We start from the raw sequence: 27,020 nt of genomic DNA on the forward strand, positions 1-27,020 counted from the left end.
TACGGCACTGTTGAACCGGGGCTGAGAGAGAAGGAGAAGAAGAAGAAGCGTGATTGAGTTGGCGATGAGTAAAATTTTGGTGGTGCTGTGGTGGCTTCTCTTCTTCTCTTCTCTTTTCAACTTCCGCTCTGCAGTTGTCGGTACCTTTCCTTTTTGTCCTTTTTTCTGTTCTTTTCCTTTCTTCTCCCGGGTGCATACTACGCATTCTAATTCTTTCCTTTCTTCCTTTTGAAGACTTGATTTCCTTGGTGCGTTTTCTTCATTTGTTTGTTTTCTCTTCCTTTTCTTTGGGTGTTTTGGATGGGATGGGATGGACTGGCTGGGTGGACGAGCGAATGATGGGAGGAGGAGGAGCTGAGATGGGGAGCGACATTGTACGAGTGGATGATCTGGTTTCTACGACGGAGTGATTTGGCGGCGGATGAGTGGCGGTCATGGCTACTCACTCACTCAGGGTGTTTTACACACACAGAGTCTCAGACTGCAAGGTTTACTCTACTAGTACTTAGATCTTGTCATCAAATCTTACAATGTACCTACCTCATACCATAGCATTTGCGATTACTTGGGGGGAGTTTGTATGAGGATCTTGTGATCTTGTGATCTTGTGATTTTATATCTAGAGTACCGCAACGGCCGCCAGTGCAGAGCAGTGCAGTGCTCGGAGATCAGAGAGAGCGTCAATGGCGTTTATGGGGAATGCAGTTGGAAATTTCAATGACATACCCGGTAGGTGGTATCACGCAGACACAGAAAAACTACATACATTCCATGAGCCATTGGAATCCCGCCCGGACATGGCCCTGGAGCTTGGATAACTCTTCAATGATGGTGATGTACGGTATAAGATACCCCCATACTGAGGTTTACCGTCCCTTCTTTGATATTCCAAGTGCACTGGCACCTTCCCACATTTCCGCCTGCACCCATATATCAGCACTCGGCCACAGAGCCTTGACGAGTTAGTTGTACATGAAACACTGGGTTGGCGTTCACTGAATATCCTGAACGGCTGGGGGCAGAAGCATGACTGGTATGTACTCAACGTATCTTCACAGCCGTCCGAGCAACGACCGGCTTCCCGCTCCGACCGAACTGATACATCTCGTTTCGGCTCGGGCAAGGACACCGAGGGATGCGGGATGAAGGTGTGGGATGCACTGCGGGAGGTGGCTCGTCTCGCGCCTCTACGTACAACCCAACACGACATAACACTGCAGCCTGCAGTGGCTAAGCGGCTGGAGCGGGAAGGCTGTGCTGGACTTGTTTTGTTTTCGGTGCTATCACTACCTATTCTTGCTGTGTGATTTATCGTGACTCTATTAGCATGAGTCTCGGCTGCCGCTGCTGGCGGCGCCGTCGGCAGTAGCAGTGGCAGTGGCAATGGCAGTGGCAGACAGGAGACCATTGATTCAATTGTTCCGGGATAGTATGTCACATCCACGAATTTAGGGCTGTGCACACTTTAAACTTTACGCTGCACCCAGCCCTGCTGCAGCCCCAGTTCCCAGCGCCCAGGCCGCGTTACGGCTCCACGCCCGGTATGGTTCACTTGACTTCACTTCACTTGACTATGGATCGAAGATGCATAGGTTAGTCCGGAGCCGTCTACCGGCACGGCCCTTTCCGTTCCCACCGTTCCCACTAACCTCGCCTCCCATCAACCCCCCCCCCCCCCCCCACGGATCCACGACGTGCGCGCGTGGGGGTCCTCCCACTCCCACTCCCACGTCTAGACTCTGCAGTTGCTCGGTCCAGGTAAACCACACTGTGGTTAGCCACGGATACATCGCGGGGGGGGAGGCGTGGTGGGAAAGGGCAGATGATTGGTGCCATGACTCTATGACGACGACGAGTCGCATAACATTAATTGCCGTTGATTGCCGTTGAAATATGTACCTATGATTGTCAGATGCGGCCCATGGCCGGCGTGGGAAGCCGGTATTCGTTCTGGCATCTTCAACGACTCTCCACGACGGAGAGTAGTCCGCTGTTTGCGGCCTGTTTGAGAATATTGTTGCGGGCGGACCGGATCGAATCGAATCAATCGACTGATAACAGCCAGGGAGCTCGGAGGGCCATGATGCTACGCCAAGGCGTACTCACAAAGGTCGGTCGAGTAGATGTAGGACCATGATCGCGCACTGGAGTCAGCTTCAAGAAGCACTGCTTAGAGCAAACCACGTCACGGCTGTGATTTTAGAGAACCGACGAAATACCACACAAACCGCTCCAGAGTCTAGCGAGTGACCGTGCGTGCAGAATGCCTATCGCGCTCCAGCGACCCCTTCAAGCTCTCACTTCCGGCTACCCGAAGCAGGGAGTGAGAAGCCGGGGGGTGGCGGAAAGGACCCCCCACGCCTCGTGGCCCGTCCGAACATCACGACGACCCCCCACGCGGCCACGCCCCTAATACTCTACCAGTAGGTACTCTACTCCACACCAGGTCCGCAAGTCCGTAGTCCCTCTGCCCTGGCATGATCGACCACCAGGAACGCCCAAATATTAGCCCCCGAAAACGTCCGTCCGTTATAATTACCTACCTATGTACGGCGGCGGTCACGTCAGCGATCCGTTCGATGATATCTAGGTACATACATATCATACCTACATACATAGCCGGCGTGCGGGCGGGCTCGTACCCTGATCCACGCGCAAGCGAATACGAGATTTTTTCTGCCCACGACGTGGTTACCGAAGCAGGCCGTTTGCAGAGGGCATGGGGGCCAGGCCCTATGCCGGGGTTTTCCGCCGAATAGTGCTGATCGGGGTAGGTGTGTGGGTTAGAGTACTCTGGGTATGTACGGACCCAGGATGACGAATCCATCAAGCGTGGCGATGCTGCCGAGCGAGCGAGAGACGATGGCGATTGTGAATTTGTGACGGCGGCTGCGGAGCAGGATCTGGCTGGACTGGTTTGGAGTAGTTGGAAGGGCCGGTCTCAGGTATCGCCTGTCGCCGAATATCCCGTCCCGGGGATCGCTGGTGCACCTCGGCCGTATTATCCGAACCATCGACTGCCACAGCCGGTGAGTGACTGACAGTGATCCAACGCTCTGGCTTTATCGGGTACACGTTCGGGGCATTGGGGGAGAGTGAGCCAAGTGGGGAAGCGCACTCGGTATACACCTCAATGAGGAGGGGTTCGCTCTTCGGGACGCCTGATCGTCAGGGTCCGGTCGCGCGCGTAAGGACCGGGTGGCACGAGTTTTTTGGCAACGTGATCAGCGGTACGGTTGAAATGAATAGGCTCCTCCCCAGAGTCCATCGCTTATCGCCCCCTTTCACTCCATATTGCCCAAGTTTCAACTCAACCAACAAACTCCACTACCCAGAAAAATCAGCCGATTCATTGCGGTCATCCCCTTCGGTCTGACCCACTCGTGAGAAGTGCCGAGCTATGTATGTTGCTAGCGGGTGGATGGTTGTTTCGCGCAGGAATTGCTGCTGGCAAATCCCAGCACAGGATGGAGTGTTCCAGTGAAACCGAATCAGATCACCGAATTCCCACCCAACCCACAAGGAAACAGACAGAAACAGAAGCGGCTGGTGGATATTACCCCACCAGTTCACAGAACCATGCACACACCCCATTGCAGAAGTAGCCGCCCCCACACCTCACTACTCTAGAGTAGTGAGGATAGTCCGTTAGATTTCACAATTCGAAAGCCACATCCACGTCGGCGTCCCCTAGCTGCGAAGCTTTTCTTCCTCCCTCCCTGACAGCAGCAGCAAGCAAGCAGTAAAGCCGCCACGAACAACCCGGACCACACACCGCAGGGAGGAGGAGCCCTATGCTGCGACGAGATCCAATACCGTTTGTCCGATTGTGCTTGCTTTCCTCGGGAATTCCAAAGCAAACCGGACAGGTCTTCGATCGTTCCCGATCTCGAGCAGAGAATGGCCTTCCGGCCATTGACTGGCTAGAGCTAGCTGCCGTTGGAGGTGGGGTGGACGAGTCGCGAAACCCAGCCCTTTCCTTTTCGGTTTGACGGACGGGCAGATGCCACGGCAGAAGAATAATAGCATACGAGGATGTGATAGGTAGGCGGCGGCGCCAGTGGCAGATCTGGGCCTCCTGCCTCTCCCTCGAGCAGAAGACCACCGAGAGCAGGGTCACGAGCTTGCCGGAAATATCTCACGCTCGGCCTAGATTCAGCGCCTACTGCTGCGAACCGGCTGTGGGCTGACAAGTATGTGCCGGATTTCGAACAGGACGGTCGAATGTTGCGTCGAAGCATTGATAAGGAGCTGCACCCGTGAGATGATGCCGATGCTTCTGCTGCTGCTGCTGCTGGTGATGGTGATGAGCCAGCCATGCCACAAGAGAAGGGGCGAGTGAGCAGGACCTATAGGCACGTCGGATTTTCCTTCGCCGCTCACTCGCTCTGGATACAATTCTCCGACGCTGGCTGTAGGAATGTGCGTCGCACACCAAGGGCCAGATACCGCGATGTGGCATACGAACCATAGGCTGCTGCTATCTCCCGAAGTCTCAGCACATTTCGGACCTGACCTCGTATCCGGAGCAGGATGGAATGAAGACAGACAGACAGGACCAACATGCACACGAAATGGACGAACCGCAGAAAACAGTTTCCCCGCCGGCGATATTCGAGAAACACGCGGCTCGGGAGTGCAGAGAAGCAAGCAACAGCGCTGCGGGTGGATGTGGGGGGGGGGGGGGGGGGGTTGGAACCACAATATCACATCGGGGGCTGGAGATGGCGACCCTCATCGCCGCACATTCTGTTTTCGATCCGATGTGAGGTGGTACCCTTTGTTCATCGTGCCGCGCAATGCAATGCTCAGGAAGGGCATGGGAAGTGAGGGGAGGGGAGGGGAGGGGGGGCCTTGAGCATGCAAAACCCCCCAGAAAATCGAGGCAAATCCAGAAAACCACATTTGTGGTTGTGTCGGTGAAGAATCGATCACCCTCGCTCCAAAGACACGTCCACAAAAAGCCACCTGCACACCAACAACAACGGTTTCCTAGCTCAGCCAGCGCCTGCGGGAAGGAGTTAGAGGGGGAAGATGGCTGGCAAAAAGACCATCGGCAGCAGGGCGCGGAGGGCGTGGAGGGAGGGAGGGTCGTTGCTCTGCCGCGGTCCAGGATACGGGTTTGCAGCTAGTTACGGCGTGCTCACCGCTCGCTCGCGGGAAAAGAAGCGAGTACTTGGCTCATTCATGAGATGGAGGGGGGGGGGGGGGGGGGGTACGGGCAATCCTGCTTTGGAGGGGGGGTGCGTCTACCGCTACATACCAGGTGCAATTGAACGTGACGCCATCCACCTTCATGCAGCGACCGCAGAAGTGGGCCGCGATATCTCTGGCGTCGGGGGAGAGGGAAAACACAGTTGGCGGTGGGGTGGGTGCAGTGTAACGGTGGTGTCGTCTGGGGGGCTTGAAGCTTGGGTTACGCAAAAAAGAAAGGCCGGCGGCGGCGGAAGGGCGGCATCAACCCCATTGGCAGGGACGTGGATTGACGTCAACGAATCCGCAATGCGAAAGAGCGGGCCAATGGCGCAGCGGGAACTCTAAAAGTGTAGTTTCATCTCACCGTGTCTCTCTCTCTCCATCTCTCACACCCTCTCTTTCTTTCGTTTCTTCTTTCTCGCTCTCTCTCGCTCTCTCGCTCCCTCGCTCTTTTGTTGTCTCTCTCTCTCGCTCTCTCACTCCCTCTCGCTCACCAGTTTCACCTGCGAGCCGCCTTCTCCGCTCGTCCATGCGCGTGCGGGCGGGTTGCAAATAATCATCAACTCCGTTACTCCAGTGACTCTAGTGGGACGCCGCTATGTACTCTGTATACATCTTAGCTCCGAGCAGTGGTGGGCACAACAGTTGCGATTAGGGACGTTCTGCAACCCCTCCGCGTACCACAACTACAACTATCACCACAGCAACGGATAGGGGTCCTACTTAGTGGAGGAAGGTCACCAGGCTAGCTATCGTATTTAATCTGGATCATAATAAACGCGCTGATTGGATGAAAGCGTCAAAGACAGGGTACAAACCATGTCACTGTCTCCAACGCTTGTCTCTTGCAGTATTGCTCGATGGGCACGGCCGCGCCATCACTCCATAGTTTGATTTCGCGTTTTGTAGTTGTAGTTGTAGTTGTAGTTCCAGTTCGCAGTTTGCGGTTGGCAAAACCTCCCACTTTTCACCAGCCAGCTAACCCCATCTGATACCCCCGGATAGTTGTAGTTGTGGTGCGTGGAGTCTGCAGAACGTCCCTATTGCGGCCCATGCATTTGCAAAAATAGCACAGCCCCCCTCCCCCCTTCCTGCCTTCGTCGGGCTTGGGCAATGGGCAGGGTGGCCATGGGAATCTGTGAGAATCCCATCCATGACGTGGAAGACATCGGATTTTCCCGGTCTGCGAACGAGCGAGCCTGTCCTGTCCTGTCCCTGCGCGGTGAAGCCAGATGGGAGGGAGAGCGCATGGTCATCGCAATGGGGGGAGGTCCCTCTCGCGAGTCGCGGCGGGTGGGTTCACAGCTTTGGGTAGAACTCTAGAGTACATAGAACTATTGAAGTCGATCTATGTCCCCGTATTGCTTTCCAGTTAGCCCTGATCGATGGACATCCGCCCTTGCCCGTCCCGACGGCTGTCTGCTGTCGATCTACATACAGGTAACAGGAGTGAGCACTGAGCAGCGAGCGAACAGCCCGAAAATACGAAGAATAAGGGAAAAAATGAGATCACCCCAAGAAAAATGGAAATAAATAAAAATAAATAAAAATAAATAAAAATAAATAAAAACGACACCGATGCACCTGCGGTTGGCTGGTTGGTTAGCTGGTTAGCTGGTTGGTTGGTTGGTTGGAGGCTTTCTTTCAATGTGGACCGGCCGACCGGTCAGACCGATTAAGCCCCAGAACGTGTCAATCAGCCGTGCTTGCTTTCCTGCCTGCCTGCCTGCCTGCCTGCCTGCCTGCCTGCCTGCCTGCCTGCCTGCCTGCCTTGGTTCGCAAGCAGGCAAGCAAGCAGGCAGGCCGCAGGGAGGCAGCGGGCGTTCGACGTTCGTCGGTGTGGTTCGCATTCACGCCTTTCTGCCCTGCCCGTTCCGTGCCGTTCAGAGATTCTAAATTCCTTCCCTTCCTTCCCTTCCGCTCCCTTTGGCGGAAGTCGGAAATCGCTCACTCAAAACGCCTGATTTTGCAACACCACGGTCTACATAGAATAGCGGTCTGACTGCATACTTTACTCTACTCTAGATGCATACTTGGTAGATACTTGGTAGATACTTGGTAGATACTCTATGTAGGGACGGTACTTGTCACCGTCACCGTCAACCCCGCACTGGGCCTTAACTGTATACATGATAGAGGTAGGTACATACCACCCCTTGGTTATCCGCACCAGGCCTTCAAACGATCTCTACATACCGGTACATACGCGAGCGAGGAAAAGCCCATTTGGCGGGCGTCCATCTCCACTCCACCATTCCCCGATCCCCCCATCACCCCCCGATCTGATCCTCTTGCGCTTCAGACAAATCCACTCGCTCGTGGTTACTGCTCAACCCCCCACGCTCCCTAGAGTACCTACCTCGAAAGCGGTCAAGTATGTACCTGGACCACCCCCCCCCCCCCCCCCCCCTTCCCCGCTTCCCGCCTAGATATCGGCCGGCTTATTCCGCTATTTTACCTACATCTGGATTTCCCCTTCGCCCCTTCGCGCGCTCAGATGCTCGGATATGTACTGGTGCCAGGTATATCTACTCTAGATACATGTGGATGCTACATGTGAATGATAATTATATCGGGAGCTTGCTCGCTCGTTTACCTACGCCATAATCAGCGGCTAGATCAGACGCTAGTGAGCGCACTAGAGCAGATTGTCGATTCCAACGCGCGCGCCCCAGCCGCCCGTCAATCCAGTCCAGGCGTCCAGTCCAGGCGTCAATCCACTCGTCTTCGTGGTGTTGGCCCGAACCCGAACCTGAACCCGAACTCGTTACTTGCCGGCAGCAAGGGGGAGGTCTCATATGTAGGGATTCAGACCCGCGTTGTCAATATCAATATTGCTTCTGCCTGCTTTGCCTGCCTGCCCGCTTGCTTGCCTGCCTACCTGCTTTCTTGCCTGCCTGCCTGCTTGTCCGCTTGCCTGCCTGCTTGTCCGCTTGCCTGCCTGCTTGTCCGCTTGCCTGCCTGCCTGCGACTGAGCGAGCGAGCGAGCTGCACGCCCAAACTTAGGCAGATTGAGCACGTTTAGTACGTTTATAGTAGTACGTACTGTACTAACCACTGTACTAACCACTGTAATCTAGCGTACTATACTAATAGTAGTATATGCTAGACAAAAGTAAAAAAGACTAGAAAAGAAAAGAAAAGAAAGGCCAGAAAAGCGAAAGAAGAAGAAGAAGGGAACTTGACTTGACTTGACTTGACTTGACTTCTTCTAGACGGTGCTTCCCGCACAACTTGCAAGTAAGCAAGCAGGAGCACCTCTATTCAGAATTCCTGCAACTCCTGCAACGCGGCCTCGAATTCCTACCTGCACTGCACTGTGCACCGCGCAGGCAGGGCCGCAGGGAACCCCGGGTTGATAACTTGATAACTTGATACTTGATATGACCGGATATTTTCATGGGGATAATAATAACATCATGTAAATGTATGTAGGTGGGTATGTCAGTGGGTAGGTGGGTAGGCAGGTGTGTATGTATGTGTGTGTATGTAGGCAGATATGTGTGTACTCATGAAGTGCCGGTATGTAGGTACATTGGTAGCCCGCCGTAATTTCCTCCTGTGGGCGTTCGGTTCCGTTCATTGGGGGTGGGGAGGGGCATCATTTTCCGGAGAGATTTTGTGATAGAGGCTTGCAGTACCGTAGATGTATCCCGTGGGCATGTATGTGTGTATGTATGGAGTATGTATGTAGGTATGAAGTATGTACAGTATGATATGAAGTATGTACGTATGTACGTATGTACGTAGGAAGGTATGTATGTGGGCATGTATGTAACATCGGTCATGGGACGATGTGGGATCTATCCATGCTTGCTTGCTGCTGCTGCTGCTGCTGCTGGATGCTGGATGCTGGATGCATTCCCTCGCGCGGTTCCGAATTCCAAAGCCGCCGCCCCATGTTCGTTTGTACATACATCGCACACACACACATCACACATGGAAAACACAGCAGATCACAGCTAAGTGCCGTAGGACGATTCGCAACCTTTAGGGAGGGGAGAGAGGAAGCTGCGGGAATGACATTCCACAGACGCCGGCTTCCTTCCTTTTCGCTCCTTCGCTCCCTACCTTCCTCCCTCCTGCAGTGCTCTCTGTGAGTCTGCTCTCTGTGGCATGGCACCCGGGATCCTCATTGCTCGCTGGACGATTACGTACATACGGTGCGTTCGCCCACGGGCGCGGACAGACGGTCGGATGGCCGGTCGGATGGCCGGTCGGATGGTCGGACGGGCAGACAGGACAGGACAGACAGCAATAAAGGCGGGAAGTCAAGACGGTGGGCCCACGATGGGTTTCGCATACATAGAGTACCTACGTACCTTCGTACACTAAGTACCTGCCCCCCTCCCCGAACACCGGCTGCAGCTGTACGGTACTCTGTCAACTAGTGGGGCGGGCCCCAACGCATATCACATCTTGCGGCATGCTGCGATTGCTGGCGAAGGGCATCGGTGTTTGCCAGCTGCCTGGCGAACCGACCGAGCATTTTATGTGACGAGATGGATGGATGGATACGAGTGGCCGCGGGATCGATACATACATCCTATCTCCGCCGGCTGAAGGTACTCCATCAGCTCGGAACGTTTGCGCGGATACCGCAAAAAAATAAGACATACCTAGGTACACATCCTTCCCCCGCCCCCTCCAAACCGTAAGCACCCGCGCGAGCATCCGACATCCAACGACGATCGCCACGGGCTTGATTAATCCAAGCCTCTAGCTTGCGACTGAGAGAGGTCAAGCCCGCCCGTCCACACTGGCCACTGCGGTTGTATTGAGGTTTCCGACCATAGACCCCTGAGAGAATCTCAAGTTCGAGTGAGAACCTATTAGATGCCGGCATGGCAAATGCTATCAGCTGGGAAACCATGGACAAAAGCAAAAAGAAAAGAAGAAAAAGGAGAGGATAAACAAGTGCACCCACTCTACGCAAGGAAAGTAGGTACGTCGCATTCCGCAGGCTGATGCAGATAAACAGATCCAGAGTGGTGGTGATGGTCATTTGCAGTGGTGATTGCCCGCGATCATGCGTCGAGATTAGCCCAAGTCATGTACAGTCGTATCATAGTACATCCATGAGATGAAACCCTACTGTTTGCCAATGCACTGCCTGGCGAACAACGCGAAGGCATCCATCCACGCACGCACGCCCGCAGGCAGCTACGGTATGTTCTGCTCTGCTCTAGCTGCTTGTTGCCAGGCACATCTCCAATCGTTACCTACTCCGCTTTAGCGGAGCAGCAGCAGCAGCAGTAGGCAACCTTTTCGTGCGAGGAGACCGCAGTCGAGCGGCAGATCGTTCACTGCCTCCTCCCGGAGCTCTATGTATCTCTCTCTCTCTCTCTCTCTCTCTCTCTCTCTCTCTCTCTCTCCTGTTTTTTTTTCTTCTTCTTTCTTTCGCTCCCGCGATTTCCATGTATGTACACTTCGATGCGTGTTGGAGAGAGAAGGGGAACGGAACGAACACGGCCTAACGTCTCGCCATGGCGTTTCGGGAGCGGGAACGGGAGCGGAGGGCAGGCGGGTGAATCAGCTGGTACGGTACGGTATGTCGGATAGGGTTGTTCTGTACGTGGCGACAGCGAGCGACGAGCGACGAGCGAGACAAAGACATGTGCGAGCCGCTTTTGCTTTTGGCAGTCAGCCAACCAGCCACTAACCTCCTCTGATAGGTGTTTTTGCGTGGTGCTTTGACCGTGATCCCTGGCAGGCGTCGCTCGTCCGAAGTTGTTTTTTTGTCGTTGCGGAGCGCCTCTTGTGCTGTGCCCCAGTAGCAGCAGCACCACCACCACCATCACGACCACCACCTCCACTTCCACCACCACCACCACCACCATGCTTAGCTCTGGCGCTGTTGGGAAAGAACCACGGGCTCGGCTAAGCCCCATCCGGCGCATAATCTTGAGGGCTGCAAGATGTTGCAAGGGAAGTTGGCCGGCTGTGTGACCTGCCCCCCCCACCCTGCCCGACCTGTTCAACTGTTCTGCTGGACGGCGGCCACGGAAGAATAGGCAGGTCGAGAAAACTGACGAAAATAAATAAATAAATCGAAATAAAAAATCAGATCAGAGTACAAAGATCTTCTCGGCCAGGCCCTGGCCGGCCATGGGGTCGTAGATAGTGGACGCCTAGAGTAAGGGTGCTAGTAGTACCTGCCGTTCTCTAGGCCCATGGATAAAGTCCCCCCCCCCCCCATGCGCTTCTCGCTATATCTGCGCGAGGGGAGCTGTCGGGGCAACGGTAGCCAGTGAGCGGCGGTGGTTTGTCGTTGCGCGTAGAGTGCACCAAAGTTAATTATTGGTGGCCATAGTGGCCTCGAGCGCGCTGGTGGTGGTAGAGCAGTGGTGTTGGTTAGGTGGTGCTGCTGGAGGTGGAGGTGGTGGAGGTGGTGGAGGTGGTGGAGGTGGTGGAGGTGGTGGAGGTGGTGGAGGTGGTGGAGGTGGTGGTGGTGGTCCGCCAGTTGTGTAGCCAGCACGCTGGCCGCCGTCCGTCGCATGGAGATGGACGCCAGACAAGATTTGCCGGAAAGTGCACAGAACGATGCAGCCCGCACCGCAAGTGCGACCTAACTTCTGCCTTCTCGGAATCGGCCCCCTGTTTGCTGCCTCATTTCTGCCCCCCCACCAAAAGCGCTCGCCCCAAATTATCGATCTCAGCAACCGCCCTCGATCGCCTATCTCTAGCTATTCACACAACCCCCCCCCCCCCCATTCCCCCTCCCATCCCACCCTCCCACCCCCCCGTCCTCAACCCCTCTTCCCCCCATTCTCCTATCACCCGCCCCGTGTCGACTAAACCCACTCAGCTTTCGTGTTGCTCCGCGCTTGTGCTTTCCATTCATTCCTTCCTCTCGCGCCTTCCGTGTGTTCATGTCCAACGCATCCCTCCGCTCTCACTGCCCGTCCCGGACGAAAGAAGGCCACCACTACACACCGCTCCGCTCTGCAGTGCAACTTACCCAAGAGCCTGGTATTCCCAGCTCCGATTGTTCCCCCCTCCCCCTCCCCTCCCCCCCTCGCATCACGAATGCGCTCCGTGCGCTCATCCTGAACACCTCCGCTCCTGTTTGTTTGATTGGCCTCCGCGCATTCGCTGCTCCCTCTTGGAACCCACCCGAACCCATCGCCACCCCACCCTCCTCCGTCGCTCCCCCCTCCCCCCCATCCCGCGCAGGTTGTCATCGCTGTCCGGAAAACCGTTTCAGCGCGGCGCGAACGAGACGAACCGGAACCGCCCTGTTGAGGCAGCAAGAGAATCCGCTACGAATTCGTCGAGGCTGACCGGGTGACGTGACAACCCCATCCGTCGTGTCACATCGCTATTCCAACGCCAGCCAACGGGAGCCCCGATTCCAGGACACCCTTTTTCTGCGTCGGCCCAACTCGGGAAAGCCTTGTGTCTGGTGTGCATACTGGTCAGCTCCCACTCAAATAGGTCGCGACGGCTTGTGGAGAGAGGGGCGGGGAAAAAAGTTGCCCGTGCGTAGACAAGAGCGAGCGGTTTTCTGCCACCTTCTTGCTTGCGAACGACTACACACCAACCACCGTCCGGTTACCCGCGCTCAGTCCAGTGGCCTCCCGGAATCCAGGCACGGTCCAAACAACATCTTCACTTCCGCCGCAGAATTCACGGCTGTCGCTTTCTTGCATTTTCGTCAGCCGGTCTCCGAAATTGTTCACAGCAGCCGGCGGGTTGTGTCGGTGGCTTGGTTCGCAAAGCAAGGCTATCGGGATCCATCGCTGCGGACTTCCACGAGATTAAAGAGGACTGCCTCTGATTCTCTTGGTGCGAAGCTCAAAACCTCATCCTCCTCATCATCAGCATCATCAGCATCATGGCTGCTTCCACCGGAGTAGCTTCGGGGTCTCCTCGTCAGACTGGAATGCCATCAGCATCCCTTCGCCAACGTACTCCGAACCGCCCAAACCACATGTCCCTCAGCAATCTTTTGAATGACGAAGGTCCGCCGCAGAAGCTTCAGCGCACAGGAGGCGACCATGACGTTTGGTGTTCTTCCAGTAGAAATGCTACCGCGAATTTTGAATCCAATGGACGTTATGCACCTCCTACATCTCCAATGGGACCTCCCGGTGTTAATACGGCGGGGATTCAGGGGGTATTGAATAACAATACACCCGAACCCGAGAAAGCCGCTCCCGTGAGTGGGGAAAAAAGAGCCTATGTCACTGGAGGCCCGAAGATTATCTGCGATACCTGTAAAGAAAGTTTTACTTGCGACTCCCTCCTACGGTATGCACAAGTCCCCCCACCCTTCCTCTCAAGGATGGACACATCTATTGCCCTGTTTTTCGTGGAGTTTCCTCTCTTTTCTTTGGGATGTCAGGCTAATTCATCCGAATGTCTTCGCTGCTCGCTAAAGAAAACATCAAGCAAAGCACACCAAACCGTTCAAATGCAAGGAAAAGGGATGTGAGCGAGCGAATTCCGGCTTTACGTCTCCTAATGACCTCAAGCGCCATGAGAACTCGGTTCATAAGGGCACCAAGGGACCAGCGACAGGATTTAACTGCATCTACGATCATTGTCGCGATCGGAACAAGATATATTTCAGACTCGATAACTTCCGAAATCACTTGAAGAAGCTTCATGGCACCAATGAACCTACGAGCATGAATAATTTCCTTAAGCAGTAAGTCTTCATGTTTTACTTTTACCTCGTTTTCCGGGACGGGCGACTGATTTGAGACCTTCCGGTTTGTGTATAAAGGGCCGAATCGGAATGCCGAGTTGAAGTCAATCCTGAGGATGTGGGGACGGACCGAGGGTCAGCATCGGAGACCAATACCTCTGTCCGTAGTCGCAAGTCGGTTTCGTTCTCCCGGAAATCGAAAAAATTACAGTGGGTGATAACGAGAGTCGACAACGGCAATCTCCACCGTCCAAGACCAGCGTATTATGGACCATCGGAAGAGGAAAGCTCGGATAGCGCTATGGATATGGACCGGTCAGACATGGAAATCACTAGCCCGCCTGCCCCAGGACCTTTAATGAACGTATTGCCAATGTCTCCGGGTGTGCACAACCAGGAGCCCATGTCCCCAACCCAACAGGAACATAACCGGCAATGGACACCGGTCATTCCATATGAGCGCGAGGAGGATACCATTGCCCGAAGGAAATGCATGGCGGAAATCCAGGTCCGGATAATGGAGATGAGATCCCAGTTCGACGTACTCCAGGCACAGTACGACGTACTTGCAGCCGAGGATGCGAGAATTGTTGAGCAGCAACAACAACATGTCCATGTATATCAGCATGTTGGCGGTGTGGATATCCCATCAAAATACCAGCAGCAGAATGTGATATCACCATTGAATCCCAAGGCTTTGGAGGAATGGCCTGTCAATAACAGTGAGACACTCGGTCGGTTCGTCCGACAGAGCCAAACGGAGGATCCTCCTTATTTCGGCCTACCCAGTGGGGATGGTGGACAAAAGAACGGGATCCCAGGGAGGAATAATAATAATGGAAGAGGATCCGGACCGGATACCTCGGGTAGCATGATTTCTCCTCCGGAGACGGTTGCCTCTCCACCAAGGGAAGCCCCCCCAGGAATCGGACCTACCGTTGCCCAGGACTTCCGGGCAACACCGGGACCATCTACGCCTCATCCTTCATGCGCCCCATATCAGCATCTTCCACAACCACAACCGGTCAATCGGCCGCCTGCCAACCCCCCGGTCGCTGCTGTTCGCGCCGTCCTAAGTGGACCACCTGAGAAGGCGTTCCGCTGTGGACATCCAGGTTGCAAGAGCACGTTTGCTAGGAACTGCGAGTTGAGGTAGGCTCCTTCGGCGACATTGCGATGAGAGTTGGAATCGTAACTAATGCTTCTCCAGAAAGCACCGCAAGCGTCACACCAGACCGTATGGGTGCACGGCTCGATTCTGCCTCAAGCAGTTTGGATCCAAGAACGATTGGAAGCGGCACGAAAACAGCCAGCATCATAGGCTGGAGAGTTGGAAGTGCAGCCATCCCGTGCCTCCTTACGGACCTGAGGACGTGTGCTCGGCCATGCATTTCCGGAAGGAGAACTTCATCAACCACCTGAAATCCAGTCTGCACAACATCAAGACCGAGGTGGAGATCAAAGCTTGGTCGGAGAAGTCGTATATTGGCGGCAGCGACCACCACATCTTCTGGTGCGGCTTCTGCGTCAACGATGCCGGGAAACAAGGGAGGACAATCCGTCTTAAGAACCTGGGACTCACTGGATGGGACGAGAGGTTTGACCACCTCGGAAGCCACTTTGAGAACGGGATGAGCATCCGGAACTACGTATACCAGGACGAAGATGCCATCGATTGCCCGAGTGTTTCAGACTCGGAGGATGACGACTCGCCCGAACCACCGGATTCTCCCTTGCACCAGCTCGCCCATGCCTCGATCATCCACTCGTGGGTGGGCAACCACCCGGATCAAGAAGAGCCGACGATGCATGCGACCCAGTCGAGTTCGCATATCGACAACACGGGCGCACACAGCAAAAAGTTGGCGTGGTATTGCGTAAGTCATTTCCCTCACGCGAGTTGGCTTCCCCTCCGGAGTAAGACGCTGACATGTTAGCAGTGCCAATGCGTACGATCACGGAACGTGCCGCACCCTTTCTTGGTGGACTTGCACCCGAGCTGTCTGGGATGCGAGCATCAGCGATGTTCGGGATGCAAGCAGCAAATACTTGACGCTGTGCTCGACCGAGCCCTATAACGGTTGTAGCAGAGACAACGCCAGTGCGACAAGATGCAGTTTCCTTGCGAGCATGAGTTTTTGGGAGTTGAAGGTGTTGGGAGGTTATTTGGGGATTATTTCTTTCTTTATGAATCGATGACCGTTGAATGGGGGTGGTATACTTTTTTTCTTTCTGTTCTGCACTTGTGTACGACGAATGTCTATTTGTCTTAATATGTTTGATGTCTGTTGCGAAGATATGTCTTGGGCTGGTCCGTCAATCACTGTATATGGGGCGCTGATACTTACACGCATATATGTTTGCCGATCTCCTTTTGCAGTTACCTACCTGTTTTTGAGGGCTTCACTTTGTTTGGGAAGGTGGATTTTTGTCTTTTTGTTTTGTTTTTGGAATTGTATCTGCGGGCGATTTAGCATGGAATGGATGGGGGAACTGGAGGGGGTAGTGAGGATAGTTGGGTTACTGGGATTTGAGTGGATGTCATCGATGAGCGGTGGATGAACGAATGATGTGTTATGATGCGCCTCTCTTGATTGATTTCCTTGACTCGAAATTTTTTCTCGAGATCTGGTGCGCGACGGGTGATGGTTGATGTATCTACCTGAAAAAATATTTCAATGTGGCGCTAGGCGCAGCCTTACCGCGCGCTGGCGTCTCAGCCTTGTACTATGGCTTGGTATGACGCGGAGAATATCGCAGCCTTGCACAGTATGTTCAAGTAGAGTACTTGCTCGAGCACTGTGCACATTGTAGCGCGCTATTCATCAACAGCGGTTTAATTTATTTTCGAATTTTTACATGTGGCCATCACGGAATGGAGCTCACGCCTCGCACTGAGCACTCGCAGATTTGATGTTTCTCGAGCGGTGCGGTGTCTGCGTGCTATGTCTGTGTGCTGTGTCTGTCTGTCTGTGTGCGGGTTGTCGTGGCCATTGTGCGGCGGTCAGTAGGCTCTGGCGGGTGAGGGGGGAGGGTGAGACGGGGCTCCGGACGTATGTATCTTCACAACGTATGTATGTATCTACACACCGTATGTATGGTACTTGCATTGTACTTATGGTACTTGGGATGTGGTTACTCGGCCAGCGAGTATCGTCAGGCTGCCTATGGCTTGTTACGACTTACATACAAGGCTCGACAGGATACATATACGATACGTATTACATTTTTCTACACAGTTACATAGGTGCTTACAGACACCCAATTCATGTATGCAAGTATGCCAGTTGGTATGTATGTAGGCGATCGATGACGGGACCGTGGTGCTGGGAGGGAGGGAGGGCGGGCGGCCACCGGGGGCCACGGAGGGACCACTAGGAGGCGGGCCGTCGTGGACTCGTGGGTATTATTTTCGACACGCTGGCGAAAGGGCTCTACGGTACGATTCGGGGGAGAGGCTCGAGAAAGGGTGTGTTTTTTTCCTCTTTCTTTCTTACGTTCTTTTTCTTTCTTTCTTTTCTTTTTCTTCTGCTTTTTTTTTCTCTTTCCGCGCTCCCGTACAACGAGATGAACTAGTGGGGCTCGGCGGGGCTCGGCGTGGTGTGGCGGGACTGGGCGCGTCCCGGTCTCGTCCCGGTCTCGCCCCATCTCGTCTCGTCTCGTCTCGCCGAGTGACAAGATCCCGCAGCCGCCGCCAGCGCCGCCGCCCGCCAACGTTTCCACCAGCGTGCCCGCCCGATTTCCCGCTCGCCTGGGTGCCCGCGAGTCTGCCTACCTACATACCTGCCCATCTGCATGCGCTGCTCGCGCGTGCAGAGATTGACAACGCGCAGTTAGGCGGACTGAGCTTGCGATGCTGTGATGTGCGGCGGTGTGGTAGTTATCGATTCTGCGCTGACTGCGTGCATGCGTGCGTGCGCTGACTGCACTGTCGGTCTATCTGTCCGTCGTCTGTGTGTCCATCTGTCCGTCGTCTGTGTGTCCATCTGTCCGTCGTCTGTGTGTCCATCTGTCCGTGTGCCTGCCGTCTGTCGTCTGTGATGTATATCGGTCTGCTGTTACATAGAGTATGTAGAGTGCGTACCTGCCAGCAACCAGCAACCAGCAACCAGAAACAGCCTCCCGCTCCACTACATGTGCATTGCGTCGCTGACCGTCGCCGTGGCCGTGGCCGTGACAGACACCTGAGGAACCCGAGGATAAACGTGGATTACCGGTGGAGAATACGGCGTTTGCTGTTGACTTTGTCATTGATAATCGTTGATATTCGTTAATAAGGCCCGTGGGTGTGGTGGAAATCGGGGGTGGGGAGGGGGGGGGGGGGGGTAGTATGGTCGTTTTGGGAGCCGGCCGGCCGGCCGGTGGTGGTGCTGGTGATTATGCCAGCTGGCTTCGCTGGCCGGCTGGTCGGCTGGCAGGTTGTATAGTGGGCAGTGGGCGGTGGGCGGTGATTGAGTGAGCGTCATCAAGTTGTGCTGAAGAATAATTTTTTTGCTTGCTTGCGAAAGGTGGGGGATTCTGGAGTCCGGAGTCTGGGGCTGGCCGCTGGCTGGCTCAGTCGCCCAGTGGCCTACCTTGTGTTGTGAGTGAGTGTGTGTGGCTGGTAACCAGGTACCATACTCTACTTAACCTACAGAGCAAACGTTCTCTCTCCCGGAACACCGGAACAGACAGGAACAGAACAGTACAGAGAGGACGACGACCAAGTGGCTGTTCATCCGGGCTCACTTTCGGCCTGCCGATGCGGGCGGATTTACAACACAACAATGTTTCCCCATGGGGGGGGGAGGGGTAGTGGTAGTGGTAGTGGTAGTGGTGGTGGAGGGGGGTGAAGGGGTGGAGGGGGGACGCAGCGCAGCACAGCGCGAGAAACTGCCGAACTGTGCGAATTGTGTGTGCTTGTGCGGAACGGATTACCCCAATTGCGACAGCTAGGGACTCTTCATTCTACTCTAATGCTCTACAGCTCTACGGAGAAGCGAGGCGATGAGAAGAGGATACTTCTGGCTGTTTCGTTGGCTGCTCGCCTGCAGAGTTTTCTCTCTCTCTCTTGTTTTTTTGGTACTTTAATTTATTTGGGTTCTACTGTTGACAAAGGAGGAGGAGAGCTGGCTGGTGGGATGGGAGGGGATGGGAGGTGATGCGTTTCGTGTGAGGATTTCTTGTTTTTCTCCCTTGGTTTGGATGGAAGTATTATTTTGCAGGCGGAGGTGTGATGCGGCGACGACAGTGTCAGGGTGGTAGGTTGTGCAAGGTGAGGTCGACGAGCCCGGCGTCAACGTCAACTCTCATCCCACCGGACGTCCAGTCTCCAGACGTAACCACGCAGGGGGGAGGATGTAGACACGAATTCTTCAGAGATCCCGCCGGACACGTTCGAATTCAGGCTACCTTCGTCGGAAAGACCCAAAGGAAGGTTCAAGGAACATTCTACAACACCTCTCGGTCAGCCGATCAGGCGAATGAGCTGTCGATGCATTCAAAAGCACATCCCAAAGAAGCCACTGTAAGCAAGTCCCTACTCCACTCTGATCTGTTCTAGTTACTCTACATCTTCACACACACACACATACACACATACACACATACACACATACACACATACACACACATGCAGCCTCTCTGTGGCTGGGACTCCCTCTCCCTCTCACACTCTCTCTTTCCTGCTCTCGCGCTCCTCTCTCGTGCGGAAAACTTGTATTTGCACTTGTAACCACGGAAGGTTGCACTGCCCCGCCATCGTCGAACATTGGGTGTTTGCGTGCTGTCGTCTTGGCTCGATATGCACACCACGCTTCAACCAATCAGTTGCCACAATCTATATGTATGTACTACATCGTGAAGATCTACGCATTCAATAGGGTGACAGCGAGATGATTGATGGGACGTTTGCGCATGTTGACCCCGAATCCGACAGTGCTCTCTGCCCCAGAGTTAGCCGCATGTTTCGAATTCAAGGGATTCTATCGTCTCAAGAGTCAACACCCGCCTTGACTCGCATGAGCACCGTACATTGTACTCACTTATGTACCGTCCTCTAGGCAGCAGCTGCACCCTGCATTGGCAAATCGTGCGCAGTCTGGAATGTTGAATGTTTTCGGCAGGACTGACCGAACTGACACCGTTTCCAGTGCTCCGGTCCGACCCTCGACGAAGTTGTCTCTCTGAGCTCCCACGGATCCTGTGCGAACAGTCGTCGGATTCGCGGCTGTTGATGTGTCGTGTCGTGGAATCGGCGCCGGCAATTCTCCCGGCGGAGATTGAAGTTGACGTAACTACTTGGTCTGTAGTAATTTTTTTCAACAGTACCTCAATCAATCACTGTGTGGATTGAGTTCAGTCGAGGTTCGGTTGGCTGTTTAATGAGCCCTGGACGAATATGAGCCCAGAAAATCGAGGCTTTCGGGGTTCTGGTGCTGCAGCTGGCAGGGTTTCGACGTTTCGTGTGCCTTCACCCTCCAGCACCATCCGATGGTACGCAGCTGCGTAGCTCCCTTGAATCATCATCGAATTCGGTCTTGAGCTACTGCTGCGCATCCATTGGCTTCCCGATTCACGGAGTATGTAACTGTACATACCAACTGCAGCTGTGAGTCCCTACCTCCTGGCATAATGCCAGTCGAGACATGCTCGAGGTCTTGATCAGCTTTTTGGTTCCTGGGAGAGCTAGAGTACCCACCCAATGAATGTGCTGCAGGCGTACATCATCGTGGAAACCAGAGCCTGTGGTGCGTATCGGACGCGGCGCCCACCGTCATGTACCCAAGCAAGTACCTCCCTAGTGCGGTGGAGCAGATGGATCGATGTAGGCCGACGGATGATCACCATGCGGCTCTGCACCCTCGGTGATGATGGCAACACGGGCTCTACAGCACAGGGCTCTGCCGATACTGCTGCTTCGTGGACGTTCTCCGTCCCAAGGGTGGGGGCAGCGATGAGATTGTTGCCCTGGGACTGAAGTTGTGCGAATGTACTACCGGGATCCTCCTCCTTGTGTGTGCTGTCGTGCTGGAGCAGTGGCTGATATTGAGAGCCTCAGAAAAGCAGAAAAGCAAAAAAAAAAAAGAGCCGAGAGCATAGCGCGGGAGAGGGCACATTTTGGTACAAAGATGGTTCAATATGATTGCTGTGGAGTTTCGGTCATTGGTGGTGGTGGTGATGGTGTCTACAGGTGTGTGTGTGTGTGTGTGTGTGTGTGTGTATGTGGACTAGCCAGAGCATTGAGGCAGTGTTGAGTGCGCAGACACACTGTGCTCACTTTTGGCCCTGGACACGATACGGCATCGCAAGAGGACATGGCCCTCTACCTAGCCGCACATCTTTCGAGTTTGCAACCCCACTGAAATAGCAGCTCCCTGTTCTTTTGAATCGTGAACTCAAGCATCTAACTACTACTACTACTACTACTACTACTACTTACTTTTTCTTTCTGTACACCCTGCCTGTTCCGTTCTGCGTCCTTCGATATATCCCCAGACCCCCCCCCAGCCCCAGCAGTCGCCGCTGTCCGTACACCCTCCCCTCCTTACCGCTGCACACCCAAGTCCCCACGCGCACAGTCGCCGATCCTCCGGCGCGCAGAAGCTAGCTAGCTCAGTCGATTTACGAACTCCCCCATATCGAAAGGGCCTGAAGTACTCCTCGCTGCCGCTTCTCGAAGTCGACTCCTTCTTTCTTGCACGAATAGTACTTCGTCTCCCCTCGCTCATCTGGCCCCGTCGAATCGTGTTTCGTAAGTGCCCGGCTGGTTGGTTGGTTGGCGCTGTTGTTCTTCGCCATCTTTTCTCGATGCTTGCGAACTCGAGCAGAGCAGAGTAGAGTAGAGCAGAGCCAGAGAGCTAACCGCGTGTGTGTGTATCGACAGCAGCCTATCCTCCTACAGCCTTGTCATCGGTCGTGTTACCGGGAATATCTCCAGAATTCCCCAGCCAAAAAAACTCTCCACCCAACGGTAGTTTGTTGAAGACTACCCATTCACCCAGCAGCCTGCTCTTCGGTCTCAGTGGATCTGCCTCCGATCCTTTTTGTTTTCCAACACCACCTCACGCTCAAAACAAAGCCTTTGGAGCTTTGCACTAACCACGTCGACGAGGCTCATAATCGTCCCATCTTGTATGATTATCCTCTCTCTCTCTGTTTCCTGTTTTCGTTGTTCTGTGTTTTTATTATGCCATTTGGCTACGGGATATGGGCTGCGAGCTGCTGCAGACTGTGTGCCGGTCAGTGATTTACTTGATATCGTGTGTGTACTCTACTCTCACCATACTCTACCTTGCGCACCATTGCATGAGTATGCCCCTTTGGGGAATATGTTACGTAGATGCACACACAGTCCTGTTGTCCGGTCTCAGTCCGCCCCACGCAGTAACCTATAGCCCCCGCAGCCCAGGGCGGACGTGCCCACAATGTCTTAATCTTATCATCTCCTCCCCTCCCATTGACGCTGGATTGTGAAGTCCGTCTCACTAACATTCGAACGCTCGTAGATAAAAATCATGGCTACTTCATCTCCCCATCAGCGCATGCCCGCAGAAGGCCAGAGATATTCGGAATCTCCCCAGATATCACCGTTGACCTATCAATACCCCATCATGACCTCGACTGCAACCTTGTCGCCACTCCTCGGCTCTGGTTCTCGTCCCAGTCGCTTCCCGACCTCTCCTTTGTTCACAACGTCGCGTCAAACCTACGATGACCTGGTCCTGGATACTGCCAGAAATCAATTTGGGCCCACCAGGTGGGACCAAAATGGCCCGTGGAACCCCGTGCAAGATGGCGCTCATCTCTCCCCGGCGCACATGAATCGTTCCCGTGGGGGTGGTCACGCCGCTCGGAGCTACGCAGCCAGCGACGGCATTCAGCAACAACACCCTGACACTGAGAGTATCATCAGCGAGAGCATCTTCACGTGCACCACGGGTACGCCGTACACGGCCCCAACCGAATTCTCAACGTACCACGAGAGCCCCGGCAAGCAAAATTCACCAAGCCTACACCGCCCGAGATCGGCCCAGTCCGGCGCGGACCAGAGCGCCCACGGGTGCCCTCAGGGTTTCGTCGGACCTGCCCAGGTCAACCGCTACTGCGCTGGCGCGACAAGCGGGGACGAGGATGGCTACGAGCAGCAGTCGACCTACTCTCCTACACCGACCTATGGCGAGCTCTGTTCTTGGCAGGACGGCGAGGGGCGGATGCCGCCGGCGCTAATGGAAGTGCAACAAGCGCCTCCAACGTACGGTGGTTACGGGGAGTCTCAGTCGCGCAATAGCCGATACCCTCATGACGGCTTGCCTTCGGCCGGGCTTCTTGCGAGCATCAAGCGAAAGAGGAGCCCGGAAAACGATTTCGAGGAGATGCAGGCGCGCAGAAGCCGACACATTCCTGGCATGCTTCTCACCGGGCCCGCTGCAAGCAACAAGCGACGGAAGACTCCTGGCGAGCCTCACCGCCAGCGAAGAACCGGCCGCCGTACAGACCTTGGCGGCGACGACAACAACAAGGGCCGGGAAAGACGTCCTTTCCATTGTGTGTTTTACTTTGCGGGCTGCAGAAAGGACTTCGCCACCAAGAACGAGTGGAAGCGTCACGTCTCGTCGCAGCACATTCAGGACAAAGTGTGGATCTGCGATATGGTGCCCTGCGGCGACCGAAGCAGCAAAAAGATGCCCTCCACCTTCAACCGGAAGGATCTCTTCGGCCAGCATCTGAAGCGGATGCACGGGCCCGACAGTCAGCACAAAACGACCAACGACATCACGCGAAACCAGGCGTCTCCGCAGATGAACGAGTTCGTCACCAAGGAGATCCCAGTCATCCAGGATCGCTGCTGCAACGTCAAGCGGGAGCTTCCGCTGAGCAGCCTTTGCGGCTTCTGCGCGAAGCGGTTCGTGGGTCCCGGAAGCTGGGACGACAGAATGGAGCACGTCGGTCGCCACTACGAGAACGCTGCCGCCACGACCGAGAACGTCAACCCTGGGTGCTGGACTCCCGATCAGGGCCTGATCGATTGGGCCGTTAGGGAGAGGATCGTCGTCCGCGGGTCCGATGGCGCCTACACGCTTGGAAAGGTCGGCAAGGACGCGGTGATGGGAAGTTGTTAGGAAGGGAAACTTTGCATGCCATGAGGTTCGGGTGGATTGGCGGGGATGGGATGGGATAGGCTGGTGGACACGATGCCGCTTAGTTACAGGGCCCCCAACGTCAGGAAGGACCGGACAACACAATTAGACGACGACGGTTGGGCGGGCGATTCATTCCAGCAGGGACGAGGAACGAAGGACGAACGGACACGAGGGATTTCAACAAGGGGCTTGAAAGTCACGACAGACAGCGGAAAGGGCAAACCGGCCCAGATGGCTGGCAGGCGGATATCATGATCGAGCGAAGTTACAGGATTTACACTTTTTTCTTTTCCACCCTCACTTTTCTTTTCCTTTGTCACGCCCATATTTGGGATACATGGTAGTTACGGCTACGAAACTCACGGAACCGAGGCGTCCATTTCATTTGTCAACTATTTTGTTTTATTTTACGATCATGATCACGGCTCGACGGTAACTACAACACGGATGGACGGACAGTGGGGAGGGGGGATGGGGGATGGGGGGAAGGGGGTTGCTGGAATGATTTTTTCTCGTTTTTTTTTACATTATTCTCTTGTCATCCGTATTGCTTGGGTTTTGAGTTTTTGATTCGATTTAACGGCCGAACATCTCTGTTTGCTGCTTCTATTTTCGCGATTTAATGCTTTTTTCTTCTTTTTCAGCTGGTGGTTTTTTGCATATTCTTTCAAGTTGGGATTTGGAGGAGTTTTTTCTTTTCTTTGTGGGGGTAAAAGGGATATGGGAACGAGAGGGGAACACAGGGATTGCTGATCCAATGGTATCTTGGATGGAGGGGGGATGTTGGGGATATTGGGTATTATGGGATATTGGGACTATCATAAGGGGAGTCATTGGGACTATTTTGCGGGTGGACGGGGCGGGGGACTCGTGTGAAGGGGGGAATTCATGGGACGGTGGGACGGTGGGAGGGGTTTCTGCTTATTTTTTCCGTACTGGCAATGGAATTCTGTCCTGTCCTGTCTCGAATTACATACAAACCAATTTTCCATCCGCACATTATGAGGGCAGTGGGCACATCGTGGGCACATTAATGTGCGCACCAAACACCAAACATGTGACGTACCTACTCCACACTAGCTACCGTACGTCAACGGCCGGGGCCGAGAGAGCTTGCGCCGCGAGGCCCATTCGTGGACGGCCGGCCAAGATTATACTATCGACAAAGGGATAGCTGTGGCCTTTGGGAAGGAGTCATTCACGTTCGAACGAAGGTGCGCACCGTACAGTGTGCGGTGCGGTGAATCTGTTCGGAGACTGGAGTCGGGGCGGATTGATTGGCTGACGAGTACAGTTGGTGGTAGTTAGACTGGTAGTACGGAGGTTTCCTGTATCCTGTATGTACGGCAATGCAGACGCACGCTACTCGAATGCGCACACTGCAATAGCTACTCTGGCAGTTAGAGTAATGAGCGTGAGCGTGTCAGGGGAGTCAGGGGAGTTAGGGGGGTACTAATACTGAGGTAGTAATAAGCGTGAAGAGACGTCTTTTGTACATATGCTACATACAAGGGGTGTGGAGGGGGGTGGGGATGGGCAGTGTGCACGTCGACGGAGCTCATCCCGGCGACCCACCTCTCGAGATGTGAGGTTACACGCGGTACATTGTAGGTACGAGACATCCGTGGATGTCCCACCTACGGTATGCATTTTATAATACATATGCACATCACATCTATCTATCCATCTATCCGCCCACTGACCCGTCTATCAGGTATCCATCCATCCATCTATCTACCGGTATACATCTAGGTACCAGCGATATCCGTCATAGCGTGCGTGGCTGGGTGGATGCGTGGGTGGTACCAGGTACACAGATATGTGTGGAACCTGAATATTGGGCGGACTAGAGTAGCAATCTCATTCGCACCAGATATCACCGGCGCACGTGCACTCGCTCGCTCGCTCGCTCCGTCCCTTCCTCCCTTCCCCACGCCCACCCAACAGGATGGGATGGGGGGGGGTGTCAGTACTAGTAGTATTGGTGTACGAGTGGGTATAAAAGTGGAGGGACGGGGGGGAGGGGGGGGGGGAGTATTGGCTCCGTACCGGCGGCGAGGCTGTGGTGTGGTGTGGTATGGTGGGGTGAGGCTTCAACGCTGTTGGCTGCACATGCGAAGCTGCTACCTGGCTACATACCTGATGCCGCTCACGGTGTGAAGGGATCGCTGGTCCGTGGGTGCCATGGATTGTCGGATCGGTTGGGGAAGGGAGGTTGCCGACTGCATGGGATGAGCTGGATAGTAGCTGATAACCGACGAACCCGTGGCTGGATCCTATGTACATGCTAGAGTATGGTACGGTACGGTAGAGTACGGTAGTAAAGCTACCGATTGGACCTCCAGTCGTGGAGGGGGGAGGGCTGGTGGATATGTGGATTGGCGGGGGGATGGGGTGGGGATGGGGGATGGGGAGGGCTGCTATAGATGCGGATTGGGGGGTGGGCTGGTGGATATGTGGATTGGGATGGAGGGGGGGATGGGGATGGGAAGGGTTGCTGTGTTTGCGGATTGGGGGGATGGGTGGGCAATGGGCATCAGACCTTACTAGGTATTAACGAGGCTGTTGGGAGACGGATGCGGTAATCGGTCGGTCGGTAGGCAATGATGGTTCCATTTATATACGCCACTCCATCGGTTGGGAAGATCTAAGACGTTGCTGGTGGTGCGGAAGTTGATAGGTTCAAGCCGCAAGGCTCCGGGAAGCTAGGAAGCTAGGGTATATTGTGTCGTTGCCAGCCTTGAATTGGCCCGTTCGGGTATGTAACCAGCCAAAGGGTGGGGCCGGGATTGGAACAGACTGTCTATCTACCTAATATATAGAGTAGCCGGCCATCCGCACTATTGCGCACGCCAGTGCAGGATTAGGAATACTCCTCTAGCCATGAGAGGAACAACGCCAGGGTTCACTGCAAGACCGGACATCCGATTAAGGTTCACTGCTATCCCTTCAGTCCGACATCATTTATATCTGGGGGTTTCCTAGATGCAGAGCGACATCACGGGGGCGACCGTTGTGGTCATTGTTGCCGCGATTGGGTGGCGCCGCAC

General features: G+C 54.6%; 4 protein-coding genes across 4 annotated transcripts; 2 read left to right on the forward strand and 2 right to left on the reverse strand.

Annotated features, from left to right (window-relative positions):
• Positions 1-10,336: 10,336 nt before the first annotated feature.
• Positions 10,337-11,139, reverse strand: BZA05DRAFT_103082 (uncharacterized protein). The gene has a single exon (XM_051478489.1). It carries the CDS (start codon positions 11,094-11,096, stop codon positions 10,521-10,523), a length of 576 nt encoding a protein of 191 aa, XP_051343431.1. The 5' UTR covers positions 11,097-11,139; the 3' UTR covers positions 10,337-10,520.
• Positions 11,140-12,933: 1,794 nt separating this feature from the next.
• BZA05DRAFT_103119 (uncharacterized protein) lies at positions 12,934-16,016 on the forward strand. The gene is made up of 5 exons (XM_051478490.1): positions 12,934-13,449; positions 13,591-13,849; positions 13,928-15,001; positions 15,060-15,726; positions 15,790-16,016. The coding sequence occupies exons 1-5, from the start codon at positions 13,380-13,382 to the stop codon at positions 15,925-15,927; spliced, it is 2,208 nt and encodes a 735-aa protein (XP_051343432.1). The 5' UTR covers positions 12,934-13,379; the 3' UTR covers positions 15,928-16,016.
• Positions 16,017-20,356: 4,340 nt separating this feature from the next.
• BZA05DRAFT_384407 (uncharacterized protein) lies at positions 20,357-21,043 on the reverse strand. Its single transcript, XM_051482319.1, has 2 exons — positions 20,553-21,043; positions 20,357-20,446 (listed from the first exon to the last, which is right to left on the reverse strand). The coding sequence occupies exon 1, from the start codon at positions 20,944-20,946 to the stop codon at positions 20,716-20,718; it is 231 nt and encodes a 76-aa protein (XP_051343433.1). The 5' UTR covers positions 20,947-21,043; the 3' UTR covers positions 20,357-20,446; positions 20,553-20,715.
• A 1,397-nt stretch (positions 21,044-22,440) lies between these two features.
• On the forward strand, positions 22,441-23,949 carry BZA05DRAFT_415090 (uncharacterized protein; the record flags this gene model as incomplete). The annotated part of the gene is made up of 1 exon (XM_051485290.1): positions 22,441-23,949. The coding sequence occupies one exon, from the start codon at positions 22,441-22,443 to the stop codon at positions 23,947-23,949; it is 1,509 nt and encodes a 502-aa protein (XP_051343434.1).
• Between the last annotated feature and the right edge of the window lie 3,071 nt (positions 23,950-27,020).

The sequence above is a fragment of the Tricharina praecox genome (assembly GCF_024521635.1).
Source record: "Tricharina praecox strain CBS 144465 chromosome Unknown BZA05scaffold_2, whole genome shotgun sequence".
NCBI classification, from domain to species: domain Eukaryota; kingdom Fungi; phylum Ascomycota; class Pezizomycetes; order Pezizales; family Pyronemataceae; genus Tricharina; species Tricharina praecox.

What these genes read in the sequence shown, in the direction of transcription:
- BZA05DRAFT_103082 (XM_051478489.1), bottom strand. Translation starts at nt 11,096, where the DNA reads ATGCGCCGGATGGGGCTTAGCCGAGCCCGTGGTTCTTTCCCAACAGCG.
- BZA05DRAFT_103119 (XM_051478490.1), top strand. Translation starts at nt 13,380, where the DNA reads ATGTCACTGGAGGCCCGAAGATTATCTGCGATACCTGTAAAGAAAGTT. An exon ending in ACTTGCGACTCCCTCCTACG is followed by an intron (nt 13,450 to 13,590) that starts GTATGCACAAGT and finishes GAAAACATCAAG; the next exon opens with CAAAGCACACCAAACCGTTC. An exon ending in ATGAATAATTTCCTTAAGCA is followed by an intron (nt 13,850 to 13,927) that starts GTAAGTCTTCAT and finishes TTGTGTATAAAG; the next exon opens with GGCCGAATCGGAATGCCGAG.
- BZA05DRAFT_384407 (XM_051482319.1), bottom strand. Translation starts at nt 20,946, where the DNA reads ATGTGCCCTCTCCCGCGCTATGCTCTCGGCTCTTTTTTTTTTTTGCTT.